Raw genomic sequence first — 27,583 nt, 5'->3', positions numbered from 1 at the left:
ACTAGGTTTCGCCAGTTCTGATAAGATTGTTAATTCTTCAGCTTTGTGTTATTGCTACTGACTCGGAATAAGTTCTGAGCGAACTTAAAATTTAAGATGAGTTGTGTAGTCTTTCATTACTAAGGCTTTAGTTTAACTCTTGAATTTGACTGTTACCTTGTTATACAGCCACAAGTGTCCTGTTAACATGAAAACTGTACTTATATTAAAGTTCTTATTTAATAAAAAGAAGTTACTTTAACCTTTAAGTTAAAGTTAAGATACAGGGATAATTAAAAAAATTAATTCCTCTTTTCTATTACACCCTACAACACAGCATGATTAAAGCATTCTAATGTGCACACTGTTAAAATTCTCTTTAGGATCAAATACAGAGCTTGAATAGCTGCTTTTAATACATGAAGCAATAGTAACTTAATAATTAATACTAATGAAAATATCCAATGAAGTTTCAGAGAATAAAATTACAAGCTGATTTTTTTCATAATATACACATTTTAGATGGCTTATGCAACATACGAAATGCAGTTATGCAACTTCTCACAAGCTATCTATAAAACTATTCACTTTTTTTATTTATAAAATTTAAATATTTTGATGCAGAAATGGGTAGGATAGAAATAATTCCATAAAGGATAAATTTAATAATTCATTAAATAACTTACTTCAAAATTTTCATTTAACAAATTAAATTACAAAACCTGCTTCAAGCATATATATTACAGTCCTTAATGATTTAAGTAGTGAGAAAGCAAATACATTCTTTCATGTTAACAAGAGTAAACTTGCTCATTTCAAAGTTGTTTTTAATTTACAATGACTAAACATTTTTTAATAATACCCCCCCAGGAAATCAAAAATTGATCTGAATGCTATATTGATTACATTAAAGCATCAAAAAGATTTTCTACATTTTCATACACAATTTTAAATTACAAGTATTTTAAAGTAACTTTTTATTTAATTTATTTCAAACTATTATTCGATGACAGCTAGACTTTTAGTTCATTTTTCAGAAAGTCAGAACACACATGCTTAAATACAATTAACAATTGCATCAATTTTAATAGATTGATATGTAATTTACACACCATTATCATTACCTTGCTTTCCTGTCATTGATTAAATTGCCAAATTTCTACTTATTATATTCTTTTTACTGAAACTACTCATAGACTAATACACATGCTCCCTACAGTCCCCCTTCGAAAAAAGAAATTTTCACGACATACACAAGAAGTTAAAAAAGGTGATAGAAGTAGATTAACAGAAAGAAAACAAATACGATTTGAAAGATTAAATTTCAATAGCTCCAATAGCATAAAGACTGAATTGTACGATGACAAGCTTAATCATTATTTGAAAGAATACATTTCTTAAAAATCGTTTCAATGTTAAATTTGTAAAAATTCATATTTCTGGAGAGAACTGCTTGTCAATTCATACATAAAAACCCTACCCAGACAATTTCCATACCAAAATTCATAGTTCTCAGACTTTCCATTTGTGCATTAAACGACAAACCGATACACAGTTATAACATATATTAGTATTTAGTACTTGTAGAAACACCCAAACTTATGGTGGTTGTAGCAATTTTATGTTATATAGTTCTATCTCTATACATATAATTGCAGAGTTACTGAACTAATTACACACGATAAAATTGAATTTTTGCAGATCAGATTGCGAGAACTTTTGCGGGTTTCAGAGATGAATTTAAAACTTTAAATGATGAAAGACCAGAAAATTTCATTCGAAACAATTCAGTGTTTACTTTTAAGTTAGTATGAAGACATATTTGCTTTCATTATCACAATGCAACTACCATATATGTATTAACTATTCATATATAGTAACTGTATTTACAAAAACAGCTTCTAAAATAGCTTCCTTTATATAATTTAACAACTAATCCAGTAATATGCATTTTAACTCCAAACATTTACTGTCAACAAATAATACTGCAACATATTAATTTTTTATAAGTAAAAACATATATATATATATATATAACATATTGCTTACACATACCAGATATTCATATTAATTTCAATATTCAATGTTTTATGTTTATCATGAAATCAGATTTATTTATTGTATTCTTATTTTAAATGACACGTTTAAATAAAATCAATAAGAAAATTCTGGACATCTTATACATATGCCGTACGACAAAAGCAAGAAATAGGTATAATTAATAACACCCACTCCCAAAGAATTACAAACCCCTAGTGAGAAACAGCAAAATGACCTTTAATGTAATGTAATGTAAAATAATGTACCCCAACACACAGTCACGTAAACATTCTTTTATGAGTGAAATACTTATTTTATCAAGCACCTACATTACTGTATGCATTACAAGCATTCACATATTAAGAAGTGTTGCTAATAGGTTAGAAGTAGAGCGAACAAAACTGGAAGTATATTTCAATCTCATCACAATATTTTTTTCAGACAAAGTTGAAAACATTACGCAAATAATCTGCATTTGATTTGGTCAATAAAATCAACAATATTTTTAAAAGCATTTTAAACTGCCATGAATGATTATAATTAAAGTTAAAAAGGCTTCTGATAGTAATTTAACACAGTGTGTTATACGAAACTTTTGTTATTTTATAATTAAATTAATAATTAAAAGGTTACAGTAATAAAGCTGGGTTCTAACAGTTCAAGTTTCAATACATGCAAAAGAAAAGCAAACTTCCTTAGTTACATTCCACTAAGATTGGTTAGCTATAATTAATCTTCTTAGTGGGAAAAACTAGAAGTTAGCATTTACAGGAAAATTACTCTGTTACCATCTTCATTTGGATGATAACACAAACTGTTCATTTGTATATTTCAAACAGAATTCCATAACAATTCAACTTTTTATCTTCCGGACTTTTCTATGAATAAACAGCTCTATTTTTCTGACCAAGCATGATGAAATAAGTTATCAAATTAAGTATGAGTAAATAATTATTATATGCATTTATTGCAAAATGCTGAAATATCAAAGATAAAAAATTAAGATGGTTATTAAAAGTAAATTTATCTTGATCATTATTTCAAAGCAAATGAAAGAACTATACGGGAAACATATTATTCAAAATCGCTTAAATAACAATAAATCGCTTAAAACGTTCATTTTAACACAAAGTAAAAGAAACGTTTTAACGCAAGGTTAAAGAAAACTGCCAAATTCTGGGATGTCTTTTATTTAGCAAAGGAAATTTACAGCATTCATAGTAAATAACATTCCTATGGTAAATCAATATAAAATTGAAAATTATAATTGACCCCCAAAAAAATGTTTATTTTTGTTATTTATCCCAATGTATAATTAAACACAGAGACTTTTAAATTATATTTTTTCTTTTTTTACATCTATAAAGATAAGGATGACCGAACGAGTTAGTTGTATTTCGTAACAGAATGAAAAACAGCTCTCCAGCAGTTATACGTTGATAAAATTAATTCAGATATGAAATAAATCAAGGTCAAGAAAGCAGATTTCGGAGCTCTGCAAGCCTTGGGCACGCAAGGGCTGTTGCGCCACAGTTTAGTTTATGAAATAAATAAAATACTTTGCATGAGAAAAACAAAGATTACAGCAATTCTTTATTCACTCTTCTTTTTAAAATAGCCAACTTCCATTTACGTGCCACTATTTGAATACATATATATATATATATATACATATATATAATCCCTATCGTTCACTTCCTTGACTTTTTTTTGGAGGGAAGGCTTATAATTTCATTCAATTTTACAAAACGCTTTTCATTTCAATGACTTTCCAGCAGGGTAGAAATACTTATTTTATCCTTGTAACCCATTGTAAAGAAATTCAACAATACATAATATATTCTCACCAACTCAAACTTAGGGACCCCAGAATTATCATGAACTAAACATATCAAAATGCAAACCATCACTTTTGCCACTAAGAAACACATTCTGGATCAAGATTTAAATGTGCACTACAGATTACGTATTAAATTCACATTTAAGCTGAACCTTGCTTACCTATATAAATAAGTACAGTAAAACGCACTAAAGTGAATCTCAATTTAATGAACACGTCGAGCATATTTAAAAAAAATAATGTCACATCTTATTGTAGGTCTGTTACTTTTAATATATAGGTTAAGTTGCAAATGAAAAAGAGTTAAAAATGTGAATAATCAAAAACAGTTTCAAATTAGCAATCAGGTAAAACATATATCAGCCACAAATTACTCATCAGACTGAATAAGAATTCCACTCAAAAAGTTAAATATTCATTTACATATATACATTGTTTTTATAATATTTCAATCTTAAGTATTTTAATATCCTATTACTAATGAGAAAAATGCTCGACTGTACACTAAAAATTTATCTGATTTAATACACTGTAAACGTATTCATAAATACATACAGAAAAACAAGTTTAAAGCTATAAAATTATCGAAATTAAAACTAGCTACTGATTTTTCTTAAGTTATTCAGTATTTCTATATAAAATTATTGGATGTTCCACGGCTCAGGAAAGTGTACCAAATATTATTTTAATACTGTTACTAAAACATAAGCGATACTGATTTAAATATCAGCATATGATAATACAATTAATTGCAGGGAAAGCATATTACATATGAAGAAATACCTCTGCTACTTTACCATAAGCGCAACACTAGAAAACAATTTTTAATTCACTTATCACACTCATTACAATATGGGGGGAAGGTAATAAATACCGTAAAGGCCCTTATTTTCGCAAGGCTTTAATTTTTGAAATCCCGTAGTAATTGCGAAAATTTAAGCCTCGTGAAATACTTTTTTTTCCGCCTTAAATAATAATAAAAAATCAGAAATTTTTCACTTACCCAAAATTTAATGATTTATTGCACAGTTACAAGCTTTTTCTTGACAACTTTCTTTCTTATAATTATTTTTTAAATAATATACAACTATATTTCTCTAATATAAAACAATAAAATTAATAGAAGGCAGCTCATTCACTTAGAAAACTATTTTTATACCAGCTTCTTTGAAGCCATTCAAAATTATCTCATGTTTGGCTTCAATACCGTTAAATATGCGCACAAGCCAACAAGCGTGAATCGGTTTTAGTATCGTTATATTCACAAGTCCACACATTATTTTTCCTCTAGAAATTGACGCTCATTAGAATACCACTCAATGAACTCATTCTTGAGCAAACGCTTGAACTCGCCATTTGGACGGGAGGGGGGAGAGAGGGCAACGAACTTTTGTGACAAAAGGAAGTTTCTTAAAATGCTTTATGCAAAAGATGTACTTTTGGAATTTTTCAACTTTACTTAGGTACTTTTGAAATTTTTCAACTTTCGGTTCTGTTCATAAAAAATTTCAGAAATCACAGATATATTAATTTTCGCGAAAATTATGGCCCACGAAAATAAGGGCATTTATAGTACACTTATCATACTTTTCCTTCTTTCTACGGAAATGAGAAAAACAGAATGCAAATTAAAAGGAATGTAAAAGCTTATCTTCTGGCAACTATTTCCCCTTACGTATCAAAACAGTCAGAAAAAATAATACGCAGATATCTTGCATTTTGTGAACTAAATTTTTTGTAATAATTCATGAAGCAGCACCATAAAAGCATAACCATTAATTTTGCCACAGATTGAGTTGTCATGGCATATATACACATTCATTTTGTAACTAGAAAATTTCATAAATTTTGTTTTTACTTTCTGAAGTCTTCATTTTTCAAAGTTTTATCAGGCAAAACAAACTTCATGAAATGAAGTTTTATTGTTATATTCTGCTCTACAGTATTTTAAACTAGAACTTTTTTTCTGCCAGATGAATATTTTTTGTAAATGAAATATCAAATGTATGATACATTTTACAAAGTAATAGCTAATCTAAAAACCATGCTAAATGAGCATTGCTAGGTTAACAATCAATATGATTTTCAAAAACTTTAACACGGAAGACTTAAAATAGCGTATTTAGCAACAAAGGAATTTTGAATTCCCCCCTCCAAAAGGCTTTTTAAAAATTTAATTAATACTCTTTTTAAGAACCAGTAATAGATTTCTTTTTATAAAGCTTATAAACTTTAAACTAAAATGTCCTGCTAGTATAATCATCCATATTTCTAATATTTTCTGCTCAAGCATTTTCCAAAATTATTATTTTTTATTTATTATTTCTATTTATTTTATTTTTTTTTTTTTTTTTTAATTTTTACTTTTAAAGCATGATATATTCACATAACTTATCTGAAACAGCTCAACAGGTCCATGACTTGTATTCAGAAATTAAACAAAATAGAAAAATAATACTAGCTTTTCATCTTTACTACTTAACCATAATTCAAAATTTTCTACTTTTGCTTCTCACTTCACAGCAATAATAATTATAATAAAAGCCTGTTTTCAGAAATGAATTAAAATAAATCTCATATACTTATAGTTCACTTAGGAATGCCATTCTTAAAAAATAACCAGATTCTTAGACATGTATTAAACTATCAATAACTGGGAAGAAGTATCTCACTGAAGCTAATAACTGCAACAAAAAAATCTTAATTTTTAGTGCATACAGAAAACAATGAAGTATGCATTACAGAGTCCAGAAATTTCATGAATAATTACTTTTTCCTCGTTCTTCATTGATTTAAAAAAGGGAGGAACGGCTTCAAATTCAGAAAGAGAACATCACCTTAAACTTATAATTAAAATACAAAAATAACTAATTTAACAAGCATAAAAGTAATTTATCATACATATTACCCAATCTAGGATTAATGTACGAAGCTAAATAAATTTAAATTTTATACATTTCTAATTTGGTGGCTTACATTTTCCAACTATACAGAAACTACATAGATAAATATTTAACTGGTATTTGTTTTTAATAATGTTTAAGAATGGTGTTAAAAAAACAATCAAACAACTACATTAAAAAGTTTTGTATCATAAATGAAATCGTTAATTTCACAATTTCCAGTTTATGTCATCAAATCCAGCCATAAATCGCTTTGTAAAACACAAAACGACATGTATTTTTATGGTCTCAATGATGCACAACAAAAGCTACAGATTTCTCATCAAAATGACTTTTTTTTTAATAAATGCAATAGAAAATATACTTAAAATTTACAGAGGATTTTTCAAACATTGATTGTACCTTAAAAATAACTTTTATTATTATTATTATTTTCAAGGAGAAATTTTGACATTAAGTAATCTCTAGAGTAAAACTTTTGGTATTTTAGGGTGCTCCTTTGATTATTGCCAAGTTGTTGTTTCATTTATGGAAACCTGAGTAGTTGAATGTTATGGAAACACTAGTATGACGTGATTGGTTGCTTGATCATGGTGAATTTGATTGATGGGAAAATATTTGTAAGTGCTTATTTATGTATTGGATATTGGTTAGGAAGTATGTCACTTATTTTGTGCTTTATACGGTAAAATGGCTGTGTGTGAGAAGATTAATTTGAAGTTTTTTGGAACAAAAGGGAAAAAAAGCAGTAATGACTGGTGTGTAAATGAAGGTTTACTTAGTATCCATTATAAATGTCCTGTTTGTATGAAGGAAATGCGTATGGTCGAAACTAAAGGTTGTTCAGATGGCTTTGAATATGTTTGTCACAAGAATGATTCAAATGCTCACCATCTAAAATGTTTCACTAGAAAGGGAACATTATCTGAGGAAAGTTTCTGGATGCTGTTAAGGAATTTTGTGTGACACAAACTGAAAACAGAAATTTCTAAATACACTAAATGGATATTTCGTGTGTAGTGCATAGATGCGATAAGATGTATTTCCTTTATGTTATTTCATTGCTTGATTTAAAATGCACTTTATTGAGATCATATATTTTTTGTTTGGCTCTAGTGTAGAATTGGGTCTCCTTCCATTTCTAAGCGAAGACACATTGATATGCACATGGACAAAGTCAGTGTGCAATATCAAGTTTGTGCAATTATTTGATTTGCTATTTTAGTTGTGTCTAGTAGCCATCTTGAAATTGTGCCTTGCTGGCCAATCGCCAATTTTTACCAAGAGGCACCCTAAAATATATTTTTACCAAACTTTTGATGTAGAATAGAATAATAATTTAAAACTTTTTAAAACACAATATACTAAAAAAGAGCTGAAAGGGGGGAGAATGAATGGCTAAAAAATTATATGGGTAATAACACACTCAGAAGGATATATATTTCATTTAGACACTAAGCTTGTATTTACAAAACCTAATACGTAGTTTCTACACAATAATATATGCATTTAAAGCCAGCCAGGCATCCAGGTAGTTAATAAACTACCTGGATTATTCATCTGAAAAGAAATATTTGCTCAAAGTTTGAGGAAAATTCATGTTACAAAAAAGGTAAACATCTCATAATCTCTAAGATAATCACTTCAGAAAGTGTCAAGTATTTCTGAAAATGTATGTTTAGTATTTTTGAAAACATAACATTAAAAAACAGTACTGAACTTCAACAATCTATGGGAATAACCTTATCAGAACACCTAATCTCCTAAACCATGGGTGATCATCTAGTAGATTCCACTCTATAGGCGCAGGATTAAAATTCATAAAAAACTGCCTACTACTTGCATATGAGTAAGTACATATACGCAATCATTCATTGAAAAAATTCTCTATATTGCCAGAACTAGTCATGTGAAAATGTTATAAACCACAGCCACCTTTCTAAAATTCCTATCGTTTTCTACAACCACATTTTTTTTTTTTTAACTCTCATCACATAAATAGAAGGCATTTTCAACTTTGATATTAGGCAAACAAACATCGCAAGGTACAAAACTATGGAACACAACACAAGTGAAAGCATTATTATAATCATTTTAAACAAGAAATTCTGAAATGACCTAGTACAAGACATTTGTCGTGGGGGGGACTTATCCCTCATCTACAACTTCAGGGTAAACTGATTTTCCTAATGCATGCTGTTGTGAAGCATAAATACTCACAATTTTTCTAGTTACTGCAACAACACAGCAAATGTGAGCTTGTTTCCTTTACTCAAATCTTGCCTAGTTTCTTTATTTTTAATCTCTACCTCATTCTGTTCAATGAGTTAAACACTAACTTATCATTCTTAACTGTATTTTTAAACACACTAAAATGTAATTATTATATTCCCTTTTTTTATGGTGTTCTTATAATTTCAGATGACAGCAATTATGAGCAACTGAAGAAGAAATAGGTTTAACATTGATATTTGTCAGAAGAAAAGAAACTGGGGGGGAGTGTAACCATTTCCTTCAGCACTTCGAAAACTTACAGAATAAAGAAGTTAAAATGAATAATCACATTACTGGGTCTAGAACAGTCTTATCCGATAACTTCAGTGATTCTTCACTATTTAAATATCTATTTAGACAAAGACAAAACTGAAAATTTCTACCCTCTGAAAGCAACAAAATAGAGGCAATGTAGGAAATAAATTATTATAAATTAAAACTTCGAATGCTAAGAGCATTCCTAAAGAAATTAAAGCTTTTCTAAAAATAACGGATAATACTCGAATGGAAAAATGTAATAATTACATCAAATATACCAATTTGATTTACAGCACAGAAAAAGTTCCAACTATTCAGAAACCTCAAGAGATCCCAAATTTTAGATAGTTCAGTGCATTAAAAAAAATTCAAGTAATAATAAAATATATAAATATATAAATAAATATAGTTTCTTATTATTACATCATCAGCACTGCACAGGCTGTGGCTAAATGGGATGATCTAGAAATGACACAATCCAGAAAAGTTATTACAATTTTTAAAACAGGAGAGGAAGAATTAGAGTTTACCATTAGTTTAAATTATAATTTTGATTCACATATTTTTTATCTTACATATATGTGATCCTGATAAAACAAAATTTAGAAGGTGGCTGTGTTTATTATAATTCCAGATCGGATCGCTAAATTTAACAATACACTACTTGATCAACAATTTATAGGTGTTATATATACATATCTGGGCCGTACATGTAAATATGCACCTTTTCAAAAACCTAATGCACTCCTTTAAAAAATAACATACATGTTACTGAAATTATCTGAATATTAGCAATACTTTTTAAATCAGAAGGTGTGTTCTGTAAATTAATTCTTACAGTCTTTTATGAAATTTCCTTAACAAACAGCCTTCCTCCCAAATAGGTTGTGGCAATCATTCCCTATTCCAAGTAGGTTTATTTCTACATCTGAAATGTTATGTACGCTGACTATTACACAAAAAATGTGACGACACACGTATGAACCTTACCGGTGGCATTCCCATACTAGCTCCTTGCATCATACCATTAGGACCATAGCCACTACCAGCTGAAGTCAAAGGATCACCAGGCATTCCTGGCGACATAGGACCAGGATTCGGCATCTGACGCAAGGTTGCATCCTGTTAAAACAGGCATTATTTCAGCTACATGCTAAGCTGAACTCCACAGCATGATAAATTACTAACATATTATTAGTATGGATAAATAAATTTAAATTAGAAGAAACTCATGAAAAATCATTACTTTTTCCAGAAAAACCTCCTAAAAATTAAACAAAATTCAATTTTAATTCAGAATTTATTTATTTTTTCTGAGAAAAAAAAATCTCTGAGCATTTTGAAATAATCAATAAATTCTCTTCACAATAATAAAAAAATATTCAGCAAAATAATATGCTGTCTAAGGTAAACATATCACTGTTCAGATTCTCTTGAAATGCAGACATCTTATACCAAATTAAATCCGTTCTAAAATTGAATTTTATATAATTTTAAAACTAATATCCCTCTGATACATGTATAAATCCTCATAAAAGTCAATTACTATATATATTACATATCAGCTTTAGTCACATTAATTAGCAGCTTTCTTAGTTAATTAACTGATTAGTCTTTATTATTGGGCAAAAAACTGCACAATGGCAGGGAATAATTTACAATATACAGGGGCTATCCAGAAAGTAGATTACGTTTTGGAATAAAAAAATAAACAAAGTATAGGAAACAAATTTTATTATATACAGATGAAAGCCACACTCAAATACTACTTTTCTACATAGTCACCATACAAATTAAGGCATTTATCGTAGCGATGTACGAGCTTGGAAATTCCTTCGTCGAAAAATTCGGCCGCCTGCGCCTTCAACCGCTTCGTTACCTCTTCTTGCATCTCTTGGAATCCATCTTGCACAAAACTTGTGGTAACCAAGCTTTTCGCTGATGATTTCGTGCAACAAACTTCGCAAAATTTGTGGAAAACTCAAAGAAAGTTCCGTTATTGTGAAATTTTGATTTTCACGGACTTTAGCATCGACTTTTTCGAGAAGTTCGGCGGTCACTATGCTGGGTCTCCCACTTCGATCTTCGTCGTGAACATTGGTTCGGCCATTTTGAAATCTTATGACCCACTGACGCACTCCACCTTCTGTGATAATGTTGTCCCCATACACTTCACGAAGCTGCCGATAGATTTCTATCGGTTTACAGTTTTTTGCAGTCAGAAACCTTATTACTGAGCGCACCTCGCAGCTCGCGGGATTTTCAATTAACGCAGACATTTCAAACCGTCACAGTATCTGAACGGAGCACAGCACGAACCTCTCACTAGCACGGCTAGATGCAGACTGAGCTGCGCAACGCTCTGACCCCAAGATGGCCGCGCTAGCCCCGCCCCTAGCGGACACAGACGGAAACGTAATCTACTTTCTGGATAGCCCTCGTACATGTTAACTTACAATTTGAAGGCAAAGGTTTTTATTTAAACATATGTATTAAAACTAGGACTTTTCAGATATGATAACTAAAAGCTGACAGGAATAAATTACAAAAGATACATTTTCATTTATGCGTCCATGACATTTATACCATGTTTTAATTCTGCATAATAAATACAATTACATTACAGAATAGCATTTAATCACTTAACATACTCTCTTCTGTTGTTACACAAATTAACTACTTTGTAATTTAATAGTTCAAAACTTTATACTTCAGGAAAAATTTGCAGCACGAAAGAAAAAAACTTAATTTTTTTAAAAAAAGGTTATTAAAAATTAAATGATATAGTTCCACATTTCAGATTTTTATAAGAGGTTTTACAACTTAAAAAGCTACTTCATTTACTGTATTTAAAAAAGAAAGGCAGTTGCAAGGATTTAAAAGTTTAATGGGAAATGTACACATTATTTTTTTACTTTTTCCAAAAAAAAAATCAACATTTTTATTTATTAATAGATACCTGTTTGTTGAAGTATGATTCCTGAAATGACTTGCAATAAATTTTATAATTAATGGTAAATGTTGATTAGTACAATATTTAATGATTTTCCATCCCAAAAAAAAGACTGAAATGATAAATTTCAATCAAGAATAATTACAATTTTATGGAGGAAGATAACAGTTTTTCCTTAAATTAAGATTTTATTTATAGAACAACTAGCTATACTAATTATCATTGATAAAATTTAATCTAATAATAATGAAAATCAGACACACATTCTGAAAATACTAATTGTGGTAACAACATACCATATAATACTCCACATACCAGAAGTAATTAAATCTTCAGGAAACAGCCAAAATGCCAATAAATAGAAACAAATATATTTACTACGAATGAAGTAATTAATTAAACAATTTTACTGTTTGTTAAAAAAATGAAATGATTAGATTCATTTCTCTAATGAAGAGAATTAACAATTAGATTAATTCCTCTAATAAAGAGAATTAACAGAAGAAATCACTTCAAATTACATTAAAAAGGTGGAAATTAAATGAACATTTAAAAAGTAACCGAATAAAAATTTTGAATCAGAAAATTACCTAACTGTAGATGGAAGAAAAATATATGAAAACTAAATACTAGTTACTATATCTACCAAGTAAAATCATTTTCTTACCCTATCCATCATGTCCCCATAACCACCACCCTAGAAAAAAATTATTCAATTAACGACCACTTGCAAAGTTATAAACAAGATAAATGAGTACATCTGCTCCCAACCAGAACCGATTTTCATAAGACATGTTTCTCAGGCATGCATACTAAACCTTGCATTCCAAAACTTGTACGAGATAATGCATACAATATGAATATCTATTTTTTTTGTCAACTGTACATGAAAACTTGGCAAACAATAAATCACAATATTTAAGTCTTTTATCAGTGAAAATCTAAATCTGTGGATATTAATATATTTTCACTTTTACCATTAAGCTAACAAATTAAATTATTTCATCATTGATAAAAATTCAAAAATATTTAAGTTCATCCAATATTATAATACATAAGCTACTTTCTTGTTAAATGACTATAGTGAAATTTTTTGTTTAAATAACAATTGTGAAGTAAACATGACTGGCAAAGCAGCATTTACTTCATTATCTTACAGCAAAATCAGGCGAGAAAAATTGGTTATGCTAATATACATGATTATGCTTTTGGCTCAAAAAGATATGCGTCTTCAGACAGGGCCATCAAAGCATTAGTAACCACAAACTATATAGACTACTGGATGGCAGATAATTCTTTATATTAAATTACTGGAACAATGAAAATCCATGCAGTTGGCTTTAATGCTATCAAAATGTAATCCAGTAACCTGATTTTCATACCTGATGCGTTTCATACTCTTATGTATTCAAAATATTATAAGTTTTGCATAAAAACTGGTAAAATTGCAAAGCATTAATGGACACTTTGTATAAATCAAGTTAGTTTGGTTTGGTTATCCGGTTAAGGCAAAGAGATGGGGAAACCTTTAATGAGAATTTTTTTAAGGGAAATTTGCCCATACCCATGTTACACACGTAGTAGACCACGAAAACGCCAATGCATCCAGTCTCAAATCGAACTACCAGTGTTCACAGACTTTACTGATCAGGTATCGTTCAGCTGCATAATTTAAGTATTTATACGACATTTATGTTTTTCAATACTATAAACAGTTTAGTAACAGGCAAGCAAACAAACAAGGAATCCATTAATGATCAAAGGAAGATTTAAGTGGTATCTCCATATGCTACACCTTGCCATTTTTGGTGCCACACTGGCACATTTTGTCTTTTCCCATGCCTTTGGATCAATACTAAGCGAAATGGAACGACTCGGAACAACAACAAAGAACATTTTAACAAAGAACATTCTCAATCTTCCACAAACCTAATGGAAGGAGGGAAATAGCCTACATTTTTTTAATTTGTGAAAAGGTTTTCATAAATTTTTTAAATTTTAATTAGTATGTACACTCTGCATAAAAAAAAAAGGGACAGTTCTATATCTCCCGTTCAACTGGTCCAACTGACTAATTTGCATTTTTCATATTTTGAAAAAAATTTATATATTAGATTTATATATAGCATTATGCTTACATAGGAGTTCTGACACAAAATCGAACTTTTTTTTAAATAACATACAAATTTTTTCCACCTATATTCTGATTTTACGACTTAAATTGTGTTGAAGGGCCAAGTTTCTTAAAAACTGCACGACTTAAAAAATTAGCTCTTAAATTTTTACCTCCTTAATGTAACTGAGTTATAATACATATAATTATATTTACATATATTTAACCTTTTGCACTCAATGTACTCCTAACAAGCACTGCCAAAGCTTGGCGTTGTAGTTGAAGTGTGTCTCTTAGGCACATTAACAATATACTGCACCTGAAGATTACATGATTGTACTTAAGAGTTAAATTTTAGTTGCATGTGATTTCATGTTCCATTGATTCAGTATTTACCCATTTGTTTGGCCAACAAAAATTAAAAAATATTATTCACCGTGGCAAAAAATGTGAAAGAAGAAACATTGTTTCAAGATAGCAATAATGACATATTTAGTGTGGATGAATGTGAGAGTGATCCTGATGACAGCAACGTTATTCCACCACTGAAGGGGAAACAAAGTATTGCAATATAGCAATGATGGTAATTAAAATGTGCCAGAAAATTAAAATGTGCTTTTGAGGACTACAGTAAAAGGAAATGAACAACATGTTGATTCACCTGAAGTTATTGTAAAAAAAAAAAAAAAATCACTGAAATATCAAGAATGTGCCTAGAATCGCAGAATGAAAATCAAGGTGATTGTGTAAGCATTGCTATGCTTCAGAAAACTAAATATGTAATCTGCATAACTAGTAGTATTAATAAAATACATACATTCTCCCCAAGATAGGAGATATGCAGATTTTACTGTAAATGATCTTCGTCATTAGAAAGCACTTTCTTAAGTCCAATTTAACGGAAAATATAAAATCTTGAAATATGTAAAAATTAATACTTATTTTATTAGTTAATTACAGTACCAAAAAAATTATGCATAATGTGTGAAAACTGGTAGATATACAATAAACTTTTGTTGTTTTTAAACTAGCAGGCAACAATATAAGCCAAGTTTTCAAACAAGTTGGCAAAAGACAAGAGATAAAAAAAGGACAATTATTTCAATAACAGATAATGAAATATAGCCATGAAACAGCTGTTTAATAAAGAGAAATTAAATACCTTATTTATTGCCAGAAAACAAAAAAACCTAAAGCAAAGAGCAGAAGAAATTACATGCAAAAGTTACAGAACTAAATGTAAAGAAAAAACACCCACACATAATGGGTATAAAAGATTTCAATTTTAAAGCATTCCAGTGAAAAAATAAGGAATCCAGTGAAAAAATAAGGAAAGTCAGATTTTCACAATTTCATCAGGAACTGCATGCATGTGTTGTCAGATTCACATCTTAAAGAGAATTATAATATTCCACAGCCAAGTATATAAAAAATAAAAACTGAAACTGAAGATAAAGAAGACAAATTAAATAAAACAGTTTTACAAATGATATTATAAACTATTAAAATAGAAATAATTTTATCCAAATTTAAATAACTAAATATTTAGAAAGCCCATAGCTATTTATAAAAAAACTTATTTAATTATAAGAAATAACTAAATAAAATCTAAATAAATATCAAAATTACATACTGGCATCATCATACTCTCCTCTTGCCTTCGTCTTAAATCATTACGCAAAATTTCTTCTTGCTGTTGGCGAAGCATCATTTCCTGTTGACGACGTGCTTCTTCTCGTCTCATTTCTTCTTCCCGTCTGAAAACAAAGTTGAAAATTTTTAGTCAGCTTAAATAGTATTAAGCAGTAATATTCATAAGGTTGAAAAGCAATATTTATAAAACTACAGTCAAACCATGTAATAACAAAATAACCTTAAAATAAACCTTAACTAACCTAACCTTAACCGTAAATAACCTTAAAAGAAAAATTAGACTTGTAATTTAAAATATGAGCAATGCAATACTTATTATGAGAATGAGCATTACCTCAACAATGGAAAACAATTAACTTTTTTTTTTCAAAATGACAGTTCAATTTACAGAATTAGTTAACAAGGAGAGGGAAAAAAACTATGCAGAACTAAACTATATTACAAAATTTACTGATGATATTTCAGTTGAAAATATAGAAAATAAATAATAATAAGCCATATTAATTGTATTCGTTTGGCACATAATAATAAATACAATTTATTTTTCCACTCATATTAATATTTAAATAATTAACTTAAATCAAAATTCTGAACATTTTCTAAATTTTCATTCCATAACAGTTTTCCATAACATATATCCCAAACAAAGTAATCTAAGAAAAAAAAAGAGGCACATTTCTGCAATCAGAAGACAGGAAATTGCTTCATGCAGTCATCCTTTAACAGTAAAAGCTTAACTAACCTGCATACTCGAAAATGCCCAAATATTCCGGATAGTAAATGGAAAAAGAGGAGTGGGGGAGATTGTAGCCGTTCTTTAGATTTAAATTTAAGCTAAATAAATTATGTTGACATTTCGATATGTGAGTCATATAAAAACCAACGGAACTGAGAAATATTCTACGCACAATACTTGCGGCGTAATTCTTCCATATGTATTATGCAATCGGAATCAACACCTGCCAGTATTTGGAGAATAAAGAACTAAATAAAGGAAAAGAAAGAGACTTACTAATCTGGTGTGTTTCTGATTCTAATTTTAAACAGACTTAAATTTCCGGAATAGAATCAATCTTGGATTGGGTGACCGCAAAAACTATTCAATTCAGATTGGACAGTGATAAAAAAAAGTCCACTGCTTCAATATTAGAGATTTTGCGGAGAAACTCCCAACCTCCGTACTGTATAATGTATTGGCAAAGAAAATGAAATTATTTTGACTATTCGATTACTTTCTTTTTATTTAAGCCATTCCGAACATTATTCCTTAGAAAGCTAATCTGTGTAAAAACACACCCATTTTTGGAAGTTTATCTATACTTCAGCAGTTACTGAAACTATATTATAAATATTCATACATATGCTCATAATATAAGCATAACGATCACAATAAACACGAATATGAACTGACCATGCGGAACGAGAATGCAAATTATTAAAATCTTGATAGAAATTCAAACGTGTGTAGTATTTGGATGGGAGGAAAAGAATACCGAATGCACCGGAATTTTCTACCGTTTTCACAATTCTTTGGCCAATAGAACGACGTGCACCTGTCTGTACTCTCGCGCGCACCATAGGTGTTAATGCAGAGGAAAGGGGGGAAAGCAATTTCCAGGAGCATGATTCACCATCTGACGTTGCATATAAGGAAGAAAAGTTGTTTACTTAGTTTCGGATTTGGTATGGGGGGGGAATGGGGGTTCATTAAAAAAAAAGGGATTAAAAAAAAGCACTAAAAACAAAAAAATAAGGGCTTTAAAGAAAAAGTAAGCACCTAAAAGGGCATATATATTTTATTTTCAAATATAAGGACTTATAAGCACTTGTAAGGACCGCTATGAACCCTGTTCACACTTATAGAAAAGACGAAAAGTGAACATAATTTTGATACGAATGTTACTTATCCAAGGCACTAGTGAACTTCATTAGCTTTAACCCTTTCAGAATGGGCATCCCATCCATGCATCATTAGAGATTGCATTCAGAGAATGAATGATGCGTATATGCATTTTAAGCTGGAACTTTTTTGTGAAGACCACTAGATGGCATCCTATGTCCATTACTTTTGAAATAAACACAGTCTTAGGTTCCTGACCTTGAGTTAGAAATATTCTGCCCGACTTTGGTATTCTACTCGAGGATGGGGGAGGAAAAGCATAAACAGAGGTGGGCTAATATAAACAATTGCGTGTCTGATTTATATCCAATTCCTTTTTTTATTCTATTTTTCCTCTCTATTATATATGGTCTTTTGGGGTTACTATGCGGAGTTTTATTACGTTTTTGCATTGCCTTCAGATATATTTTGGTTTCTTCTCTATTTCAAAAAGCCTCACCTCCCGTCTATTATGGCGGGAAGGCGCTATTTATCAGAGGAAGAATACCCTTATATGGTTAATGAACCATTTACTAACACAGACGAGAGTGATTCATTTTCTAAAGAGTTAGAAAGTGGTACTTCGTGCTTCGAGATTTACCACAGTCTTCATTTTACATTTTGTTCCTTCTTACTGTAAATAGCCTTTATTGTGTTATATTGATTTTAAAATTTTTTGATGGATTTTATCAATTAAAATTTTGGAATAATTTGGAATAATTTCGAAAATTATTTTACAAGATAAGCAATTTGTTAAGTATATTTTCATGTCAAATAAAGAAAAAAAAAGTTATTAAGTGCTGATTTTAACATATATAAGAGCTCAAGTTATAATCTAAAATTATACCAAAAATTACGATGCTAGAAGTGAAACTTTTTTTTTCTGATATTTATTTATTTTATTTTTTTTATTTTTATTTTTATTTTTTTTTTTTTTTTTTTTTTTTTTTTTTTTTTTTTTTTTTACAAAATTAGGCTCAGCAATGCAAAACCTCAGTCCTGTAAGGTGACTGTCTTCGATTCTCTTCTGTCCCACATGAGCATCTTAACCCCTTCGCGCCGACTGTCGCATACGTGCAAGCAACGAACACACTTATCTACCGGCCGACACGCAGGCGTGCCAGAGGATTGTTGCATTCTCTACCGACTGTCACGTATTTGTGCCAGTACCTTGGAATGTTTTTGCAAACTATAATTTCTGCCACAAATGGCACTGTATGTCCATATGGTTTCAGATACATGTGCATTAGACCTTCTACTCGAAATGAGAGAAGCATGACTCACATACACGTGTTTTTGATTATATAAACAAACGGTGAACTAAATGTTTCCGAATGGCGTGATTTATGACGTCTCTTTAAATCGCACTTTATTCGCACGTGGTGGTAGTTTATTGTAAGTAGAAGTTTTATATGCGCTAAAGCATTGAGTATTTCTGTTTACAGTTCAGTTTTTAGAAAATAATTAGATCTTGTTAGACGTGAATTCTTTCTGTTTTTACCGTTTCAATGTCGAAGCGTCAAAAATGTTTAACAGAGCATGAAATAGCAGAAATGATGCAAAATATTTCAGATATTGATTCTGAAATTCTGATATTGATTCTGAAAGATTAACTGAAAGACATTTTCCGAAACTTTCTTCAGAAGAGATTGATAAGAAAATGAGATGCCGATGCTTCGTTTGTTCACATTGCCGGAAAAATCCTCCAAAACGGCAAATGAGTTATTACGAGTTCAAGGAATGTAACGTAGGACTGCGTGTAGATCCCTGTTTTAAAATTTTTCATACGAAAAGAGAATTTTAAGTAATATATTTAGTTTTCAGATTATAATGTTAAAAGTCATAAAATGGTGAGTAATTAAAATAAAATGTGTAAAATATGCATTTAAACAAGAAATAAGGTAATTAAAGTATATATATAAAAATATCTATAAAGCATAAGCTGTTTAAATACTCTATAGAGCACTATTAAACAATGTGTTGATACTTCGGAAATTTCATGGATTTAGGCTTAGTAGCAAAAAAGCCCCCGGCCCTGGAGAGACGCTCGCGGAAGACACTGCCGGCCTCCGCAATAAGCGCGCATTTTCGCTACCCGGCTCGAAGGGGTTAAACAAAGATGCGCCGTCATGAAAGGGTTAACAGCACTTTATTACTCTCAGTATTTTTAATAGCCTTGATTTAAAAACAAACATATAAAAATATTGCAACTTATTTTGAAATTTTTTCAGCCATACTAATTATTGCTGATTTATTGACAATTACATAAATTTACAATTTTTTCTTAAAATAAAAAAAAAATGTTAAAAGATTATCACCTGAGTTCTCTTTCTCGTTGAATGATGTTACTCTGTTCTTCCATGTGACGTAATCCTAAAACGGAAAATTATCACATCAAAATTAATATTTACTACTGCTAAAAATTTTAAAGTAAAATGCAACACAAACTACATTTGGAATATATGCTATAAGAATAAAAATCTCCTGATTTAAATTATGGCACAGTCAGTAAAGCATTAACTAGCAGTATAATCGAATATTTAGCTTAATATCTAGTATCTTTGAACAAATAATTTCGAAAAGCAACCGATCGCAGAAAATTAACAATACAATCACTTTATGTCTTAGCCCACGATTTAAAAAGAAAATATTAGAAGGCACACAATGATTATTCTCTATCAACATACATAGCATTAGAAATAAGAGTACTTGTCTTCTGCAGCAACCTTGGCTACAAAAAAAGGGCATTAGCCCATTTTAGGCTGACACAGCAATTTGTTGCCAAATGTTGTACATATCCACTAAAATGAAAAACACATGGTAAAAGATAAATCCACAATTCATTCAAAATTTGTAATTATATTTATATATATATATATATATTCAAAATTTGCATTTGTATAAATTTGTATTTCATATATGCATTAACTGTATTTAATATAATTATGTATGTAATTTATTTAAAATAACATATACAAAGCAGCTACCATCAACATATCTAGTAACTGTTTTGTATCATATTATTGATCATACACAGTAATTGTTTTGTATCATATTATCAATCATATCCAGTAATTGTTTATGTTAGCTATTTATAAAAAATATAAATATAGCAGAAAATTCTTCAGCATATACTGCTTATAATGCCTTGTCTGAAACATACACTACAACTTTTTTATATTGATGGAAACTTGAAATAGTAAGAATGAATATTTTACAATACGAAAACTATTTAATTTATAGAATGCAATTATGAAGGCAAGTTACATTGCTAATCATTTGTTTCTCATGCATACGCAGATTGGTAATTGTTTCTCAAAAATATACTGCTAAACAAACTTATTTATTAAGCCAACTACTGAAGACAAGTACCAAAATCTATTTTATCAATTACAATAACAGGAAATGCTCATAAATTATCGATTAGATATAAGTTACATAAATAAAATATATTATAAATTTAAATAAATATATTCAACAATAAATCATATTTTCTTTTTTACTGTTTCTAACCCAGTATTCCAAAACTCAACAGTGCTGTTGCGCTCCATGGTTTTTGTGGGATTTGGAGTAATTGACGATAACACTTGATGAAGAATCGGACAACTTATTTGACAATATTACACAAGAGAGTTCCAAAGGAGTCCTAAAGAAACTAAGAGAACCATAAAACAACCAGCAACACAACTTTCAGGCTACTACGATGAAGACAACTTCATGGCAAAGTATTAAATTTAAACTCCTGATACAGTTTGGTCACTCTCAAGCTAATCTCTAAACTCAACATACAGCTTTCTTTCCGTACAGGCAGGGTGTATATATATGTAAGATAACAATGTATGAATCAGAATTATAACTATAAACATTAATTCTTCCTCTCTATTCTAAAATCGTAATAACTTATCTGCATTGCGTCATTCAAATTAATCATGCGATCTTATGTAACCATTAATACCAGATGCCTCTTGACGACCAATCACCGAATTGTAAACCAAAACTTTTCTCTTCGCGTGCTTCCATCTTTCATAACTACGCACTTCAGCTTTTGCTCTCTACTGTGCTAAGATGTAATTTCGCTGGCTTGCTTCTATCTCAACAATATTAAAAATATAAATCTTCTGTGTAAAGGCACGATTAGAGTGCCAAGTGATTGTGGCCACAAATATCAATTGGAAATAAAAATGGAATTAAAACTGCTTCGACTGCCAAGTTCTTTAGATATTACCAAATTAGCATTACTAGCATACTACGCAATCAAATTCTTTTTCAGTATGGGTCTAATCATGCATCTACACTGCTCCATCTTTTTTTCCTTTGCTCTTATTATGACATATATATATATAGCTTTAACCTACCTTCGAGCATATTCTCGGCGAAAAGCTCTAAGAATATCTTCCTTCCTTCTATGACATATCTTTCTATTCAAATTGGCGATTTTGAGCCAAATCTGCCAACCCTAAACCCAATTTAAAGGAAAGCTATCTTACCACAGCTGAGCATAACATAACATAAAAACTCTTAAGCTTTTTTTTAACCATATTCTTGGCTTATGATCATGCATTTTGCTCGGGAACAAATGATATGACAGATATGAACTCATGCCAGGATTAAATCGTTCGAGATTTTAACTACCACACACTTTTCAAATACATTATAAATGGCAAGTGAGCTAAAACATTTTCCTACTAAGATTTTTTAAATTGAATAACAGGTTTATGACAAGCAGATAACCAACTAAAGAAAAGATATGATTAATCTTGGGTACCAACGAGTGAAGAATATTAGCAGACAAAATATTTTAATAAAAATTACTTCATCAAAGCATAACTTACTTTCTCTCAACAAGTTAGCCTCGTGTTCATAAATAGCATATTCCATTTGCTCATCAAGCTGACGACGTCCTTCTTCTATTTCTTTTTCTAAGTGTTCTCGTTTTTGCTGCTCCAATTCATACAGTTTTTTCCATCGATTAGCAAACTCATATTCAAAAGTACCAGGTTCAGCTAAACGAGGTCCTATTTCTCGTTCCTTTAGATACTGCTTATTTGTTTTCTGGAAATTTTTTTCTGGAAGGCCATCCTCTTCATCTCTTTGTTCCAGTGGCTCAACAACAACAGGACGTGGAGAGCTATTAAAAAAAATATGTATTCATGATTAACAAAGTTTGATAAAGAGTATTTAGTTTGACACAGTATTGGCTTGCATATATTCATAAAAGACAAGATAATTCTCAATTCATAAATGAATCTTTTAAAATGAATTAATGAAAACAAATTTACTATTTAATACTGCTTTCAAATAAAATGAGGCAGTGAAGAAAAAATATGCCACATGGCTAGCAAATTACATGCTTGCCTTTTAACATAAATTGTATAAATACCTAAATCACCATATTATTATCTACTGAAGGCACTAGAGCAAAACTCGTATCATAGCTTTAACACTAACAAACATCCTCATATGATACCCATGTTTAGTTAGCATAGGAGTAGTCAAAAGTCGTTAATCCGGACTCGTCGGGACTTCGGCGATTCCGGGTTATCGATTTTTCCGGATTATAGATCATCAGTTTAAATCTCGTAAGATGGTATGCAGAAATTCTAAAATTAAAAATATGAAACCGTAATTTATGAAATAAAGAACAATTATGATCTAAAAGGTATCAAAATTTACCAAAAAAAAAAAAGCTTAATATTTATTTGTTTACTTTATTAAACATTTCTTTCAATGCAAGTTGTTTAAGTTGCTTCGTTTTATGTGATAATACTTTCTCTTTAACTCTATAAACAGACATAATTTCTTGTTCAGTTACAAAGTTCCGCTGTTCAAGTCCAGTTAATTGCTGTGCTGAGAATACCGACTAACTTGTCAATCGAAATTTTTTCGTTTTCACTAACCTCTCTGTCACATTCTTCCTGTCTTTATCCATTTTTTGCAGCAATTCCACTTTTTGTTTGTTGGACATCGAAACATACTTTCATTTTGTAGATCCTTTGGAAGTTCCAGCATCGGAAATTCTATTTGACATAATCGAAAGTTCAAGTTTACTTTTATAAAATTGCTCTAACAGTCTGCCAAAAATAATAAGCGGGATCCAATTCGAAGATTAAGGAACAACGCAATCATTAACATTAACTGAAATAGATAATTAGATAATTTTAGCTTACACCGTCCGTTATACATTAAACGCGCAGGCAAAAACGTATTCTGCACTTGCGCACACGCATATGCGCAGTAGTCAAAGTCTTACGCGCACACGTAAAACGACTGTGCGCATGTGCCAACGCGGCGCATGCGCAGAAAGTTTTTTAGCTTTGAGGTCCGGATTATAGATCATTCCGGATTATGGGTGTCCGAATTAACGACTTTTGACTGTATTATAAATAATCATCGTACATTCAGTTACCTAGAAATACAAAATAAATGCATAAAATTACTTCCTTGGTTTTCTACACAGTTTTCCTTGACTTAGCACAGCCATCAAATAAATATCAGATTCCAGAAGGGATATGTTTGTCATAATCACTTCCTAATGAAGCTCAAACCATTCCTAAATGGCATCCTTCAAATCTTTATCATCACTGGTAACAAAATCACAAATAAAAAAAAAACTGTTTGTTTCTGAATAAAAATAAGCCAGGTTTTTATGAACATGGCAGATAAAGGAAAGGTTGAAATTAGTACTGCTAAACAAGTCTCAGAAATCTAAACATGGTCCGATGTAGTACTGAAATTACTTGCGATACAAACTAAAAAATATGTAATTAAAAAAATGTTACATAGTTGTAGTAGTTTAGTATGAAACGGTCTTGTCTCCTTCCGTACAACTGTTCAGTGCACAGCAGAACAACAGACATACGCACTCGACATTGAAAGAAGTTGCTCACATTTCTAATTTTTGCCTCATCCCGAAAATCCTTGTTCACAGATATATGGTTAAAAATGGAAGTAATACAGATACTAATGAGAGCTCTCCTTTCACTAATATCCAAAACTTACAGAACGTTTCTTCCCTTAACCCTCTGGCTGATCATCCTGCGATTTCCATGGGCAACTCAAATGTAGCAAAATTTGCTCATTCTGCAGGCATATGTTTTTCTTCCTTTATCGAGGAGCACATCTCGTTTTTTCGCAGTTTAACCATTAATATAAATTATATACAGTATTAGATGTTTAGTTTATGTTTCGGCCAACAGATATCGTTAGTTGTCCACTAAATTGCGGCATTTGAAAGCACGTGGTATTAGCGCTCAAACTTCACTTTTTGCAGCTTTCTTCTTACAGAAATGGCTGCTAGAAAATATTTAGTGATTATTTTGATTATTTAATTAAATTATTGATTAGATTAATAATTAGATTAATTATTAATTAGATTTATTGAATTTGGTACAAGTACTGTGAAGTTTGAACTCTATGATACTAAACTGCATTTTTAAGGTATTTTTTCCTCAGTGCTTTATATTTTCTTAAATTTTATACATTTTACTTTTTTATATTATGCAATAAATAGAAATTAACTGTAATTCGATTGAAATTTATTTAAAAAAAGATTTTTTGAGATAACATCTGAAATTGATTTTTCTGGCAACTTAGTTTCTCATGATAAAAATCTATATAAAAAATATTTCTTAGAAAGAAAAAGTGCATTTTTCAATTCTCCTATATATATATAGATTTAAAATATGCAAAAAAAAAAAAAAAAAAAAAACGCAATTTTGGAAGCTTTTTTGTTCCACAAATGGAGCAGTCAGAGGGTTAATTTGAGCTTCAAAATTGAATCAGCTTGAAGTTAGTTCAACTTTTCTGTTTCTTATGATGGTAGGTGTTTTGTGTCCTTAGTAATAACAGGAAAGAGATTGTGAACCCAGATGCATTCATTAACCTTTTCGTCGTCCGTAACGTGACTAGCGCGTTCAAGTGAAACTTCCGCAAGGGGGCCTAATGCGCTTCAAGCGTTCTTCTATATATTAAAACTTTTAAACATTTAAAGCGCTTTCTAAATGTTTCCTTGTTTGAGTTTTTATGTTTGTTTGTTCTAATACCTCCTAAAGGGCAGCACTAAACAGGCATTCTATTTCTAATTGAATTTGCCCCGGGTTTTATGAATATTTGTGCCATTTTACACAAGAAACAAGACAGTGAGATATGACTTCAACGTCTACTAGCAGAAGAAGAGAAAAATTAAGGTTGTGAATTGGAAAAACAAGAAGGATATACTTTTGATGAGTACAGTCCATAACTCGATGATCGATGTTGGAACACGGAAAAGAACTGTAAACAAAAACAATAATTGTAAAAGATTACAACAATAAAATGGGAGGAGTGGACCGCCTGGATCAGATGTTATCAAATTATCCTGCTGTTAGAAATAAGCAGAGATATTATTTTTCCATTATGCTTTATTTCCTTATACAGTCAAAAGTCGTTAATTCGGACACCCATAATCCGGACCTCAAAGCTACAAAATTTTTGCGCATGCACGCATTGACACATGCGCGTAAGACCTTTACGGCTGTGAATATGCACATGCACAAAATACGTTCACGAATGTGCGTTTAATGTATAACGGACGATATAAGCTAAGCTAAAATTATCTAATTCAGTTAATGTTGCAGATTCCGTTGTTCCTTAATCTTCAAATTGGAGTCTGCTTATTATTTTTTACAGACTGTTAGAACAATTTTATAAAAGTAAGCTTGAACTTTCAATTATGTCAAATAGAATTTCTGATATATATTTACTAATATGTAAAGGATCTACAAAGCGAAAGTAAGTTTTGAAGTCCATTAAACAAAAAGTGGAATTGCTGCAAAAAATGGATAAGGCATATCCTTTGTTTATCTAAACTTTGTTTATCTTTAGCGCCGCGGCGGCACTGCGCAATGTATTGGAAGTTGATCTGTGAGCACTATCCTTATCTTCAGGGCAGATGTTTTTTATTTTATTTGGCTTATAATTCCTGTAATATCTTGTTATTTAATAAATAAATATAATTATTGTTGAAGTGGCAACACCATATTTATATCAAACCGTTACTCAGCAACGAGAGATATTGTTTTAAAAAAGATTTTGTATTCTGAAGATTTTGCCAGCTAGGAGTAGTATTAAAATTTTGCCACTTAAGAATTGTATAAAATTTGTCTATCACCGAGAAATAGAAATAAAATTTATGTTCTACTAAGAAGATTGTCTGTTTTGTAAATTACTGCAAAATACATTACAGTCTTAATAAATTGGGAGGTTCCACCGAGATACTGGAAATTAGGAGTGCAATTATCGATTTCGATGGTGCTGATCTCCTAATCCCAGAAATTTATTGAATTTTATAGAACGAGTTTGCTAACACCAATTGCCAATGTATGTAAGAAGTCTGCCGTTTTAAAGCCAGATTTGAAGCGGATCGTTCAAAGGTTATCTTCTGTAACTTGCGTCTGAGCAAAAACTGTCAAAAATAGGATATTGCTGATCTCTGAAGATAAGATTAACTTTTGGTTTTCTTAAAAAAGCTTTTATTGAATTTTAATACTTTGTTTCAGAATTATAGTTTATCGTGTAAGATTTTGTTTAAAATAATTGACACTAAAAATATTCAGCTTAAATTTATAATTGATATTGGTGGTAAAGGAGCACCGTAATTTCGCACGTATAGTCCGCAGACACGATTTTATATAAAAAAAATTTCAAAAATTGT

The 27,583-nt window shown here is 30.2% G+C and overlaps 1 protein-coding gene across 7 annotated transcripts in view; it reads right to left on the bottom strand.

Moving 5' to 3' along the window:
- LOC118182768 (splicing factor, proline- and glutamine-rich-like) overlaps positions 1-27,583 on the bottom strand; it is a 141,425-nt gene that overhangs the window by 97,312 nt on the left and 16,530 nt on the right. For 4 of the 7 annotated variants that reach the window (XR_015044396.1, XR_015044397.1, XM_085827645.1 and 1 more), the window contains exons 3-7: positions 22,725-23,020; positions 20,211-20,265; positions 15,994-16,117; positions 12,915-12,944; positions 10,285-10,416 (exon numbers count right to left, since the gene is read on the bottom strand). Coding sequence is in view for 5 of the 7 variants with exons in the window: in XM_085827645.1 (XP_085683771.1) it covers positions 10,285-10,416; positions 12,915-12,944; positions 15,994-16,117; positions 20,211-20,265; positions 22,725-23,020 (637 nt within the window). In the remaining 2 variants the exon portion in view is untranslated. The remainder of the gene's footprint in view (positions 1-10,284; positions 10,417-12,914; positions 12,945-15,993; positions 16,118-20,210; positions 20,266-22,724; positions 23,021-27,583) is intronic. The other 3 variants (XM_085827643.1, XM_085827642.1, XM_085827644.1) reach the window with 3 other exon arrangements.

The sequence above is a fragment of the Stegodyphus dumicola genome, chromosome 12, assembly GCF_044657685.1.
Source record: "Stegodyphus dumicola isolate Sdum_Otavi_A_Nest chromosome 12, ASM4465768v1".
NCBI lineage: Eukaryota > Metazoa > Arthropoda > Arachnida > Araneae > Eresidae > Stegodyphus > Stegodyphus dumicola.
The sequence above is the reverse complement of the archived record's forward strand: the minus strand, read 5'-3'. Positions and strand labels throughout refer to the sequence as shown.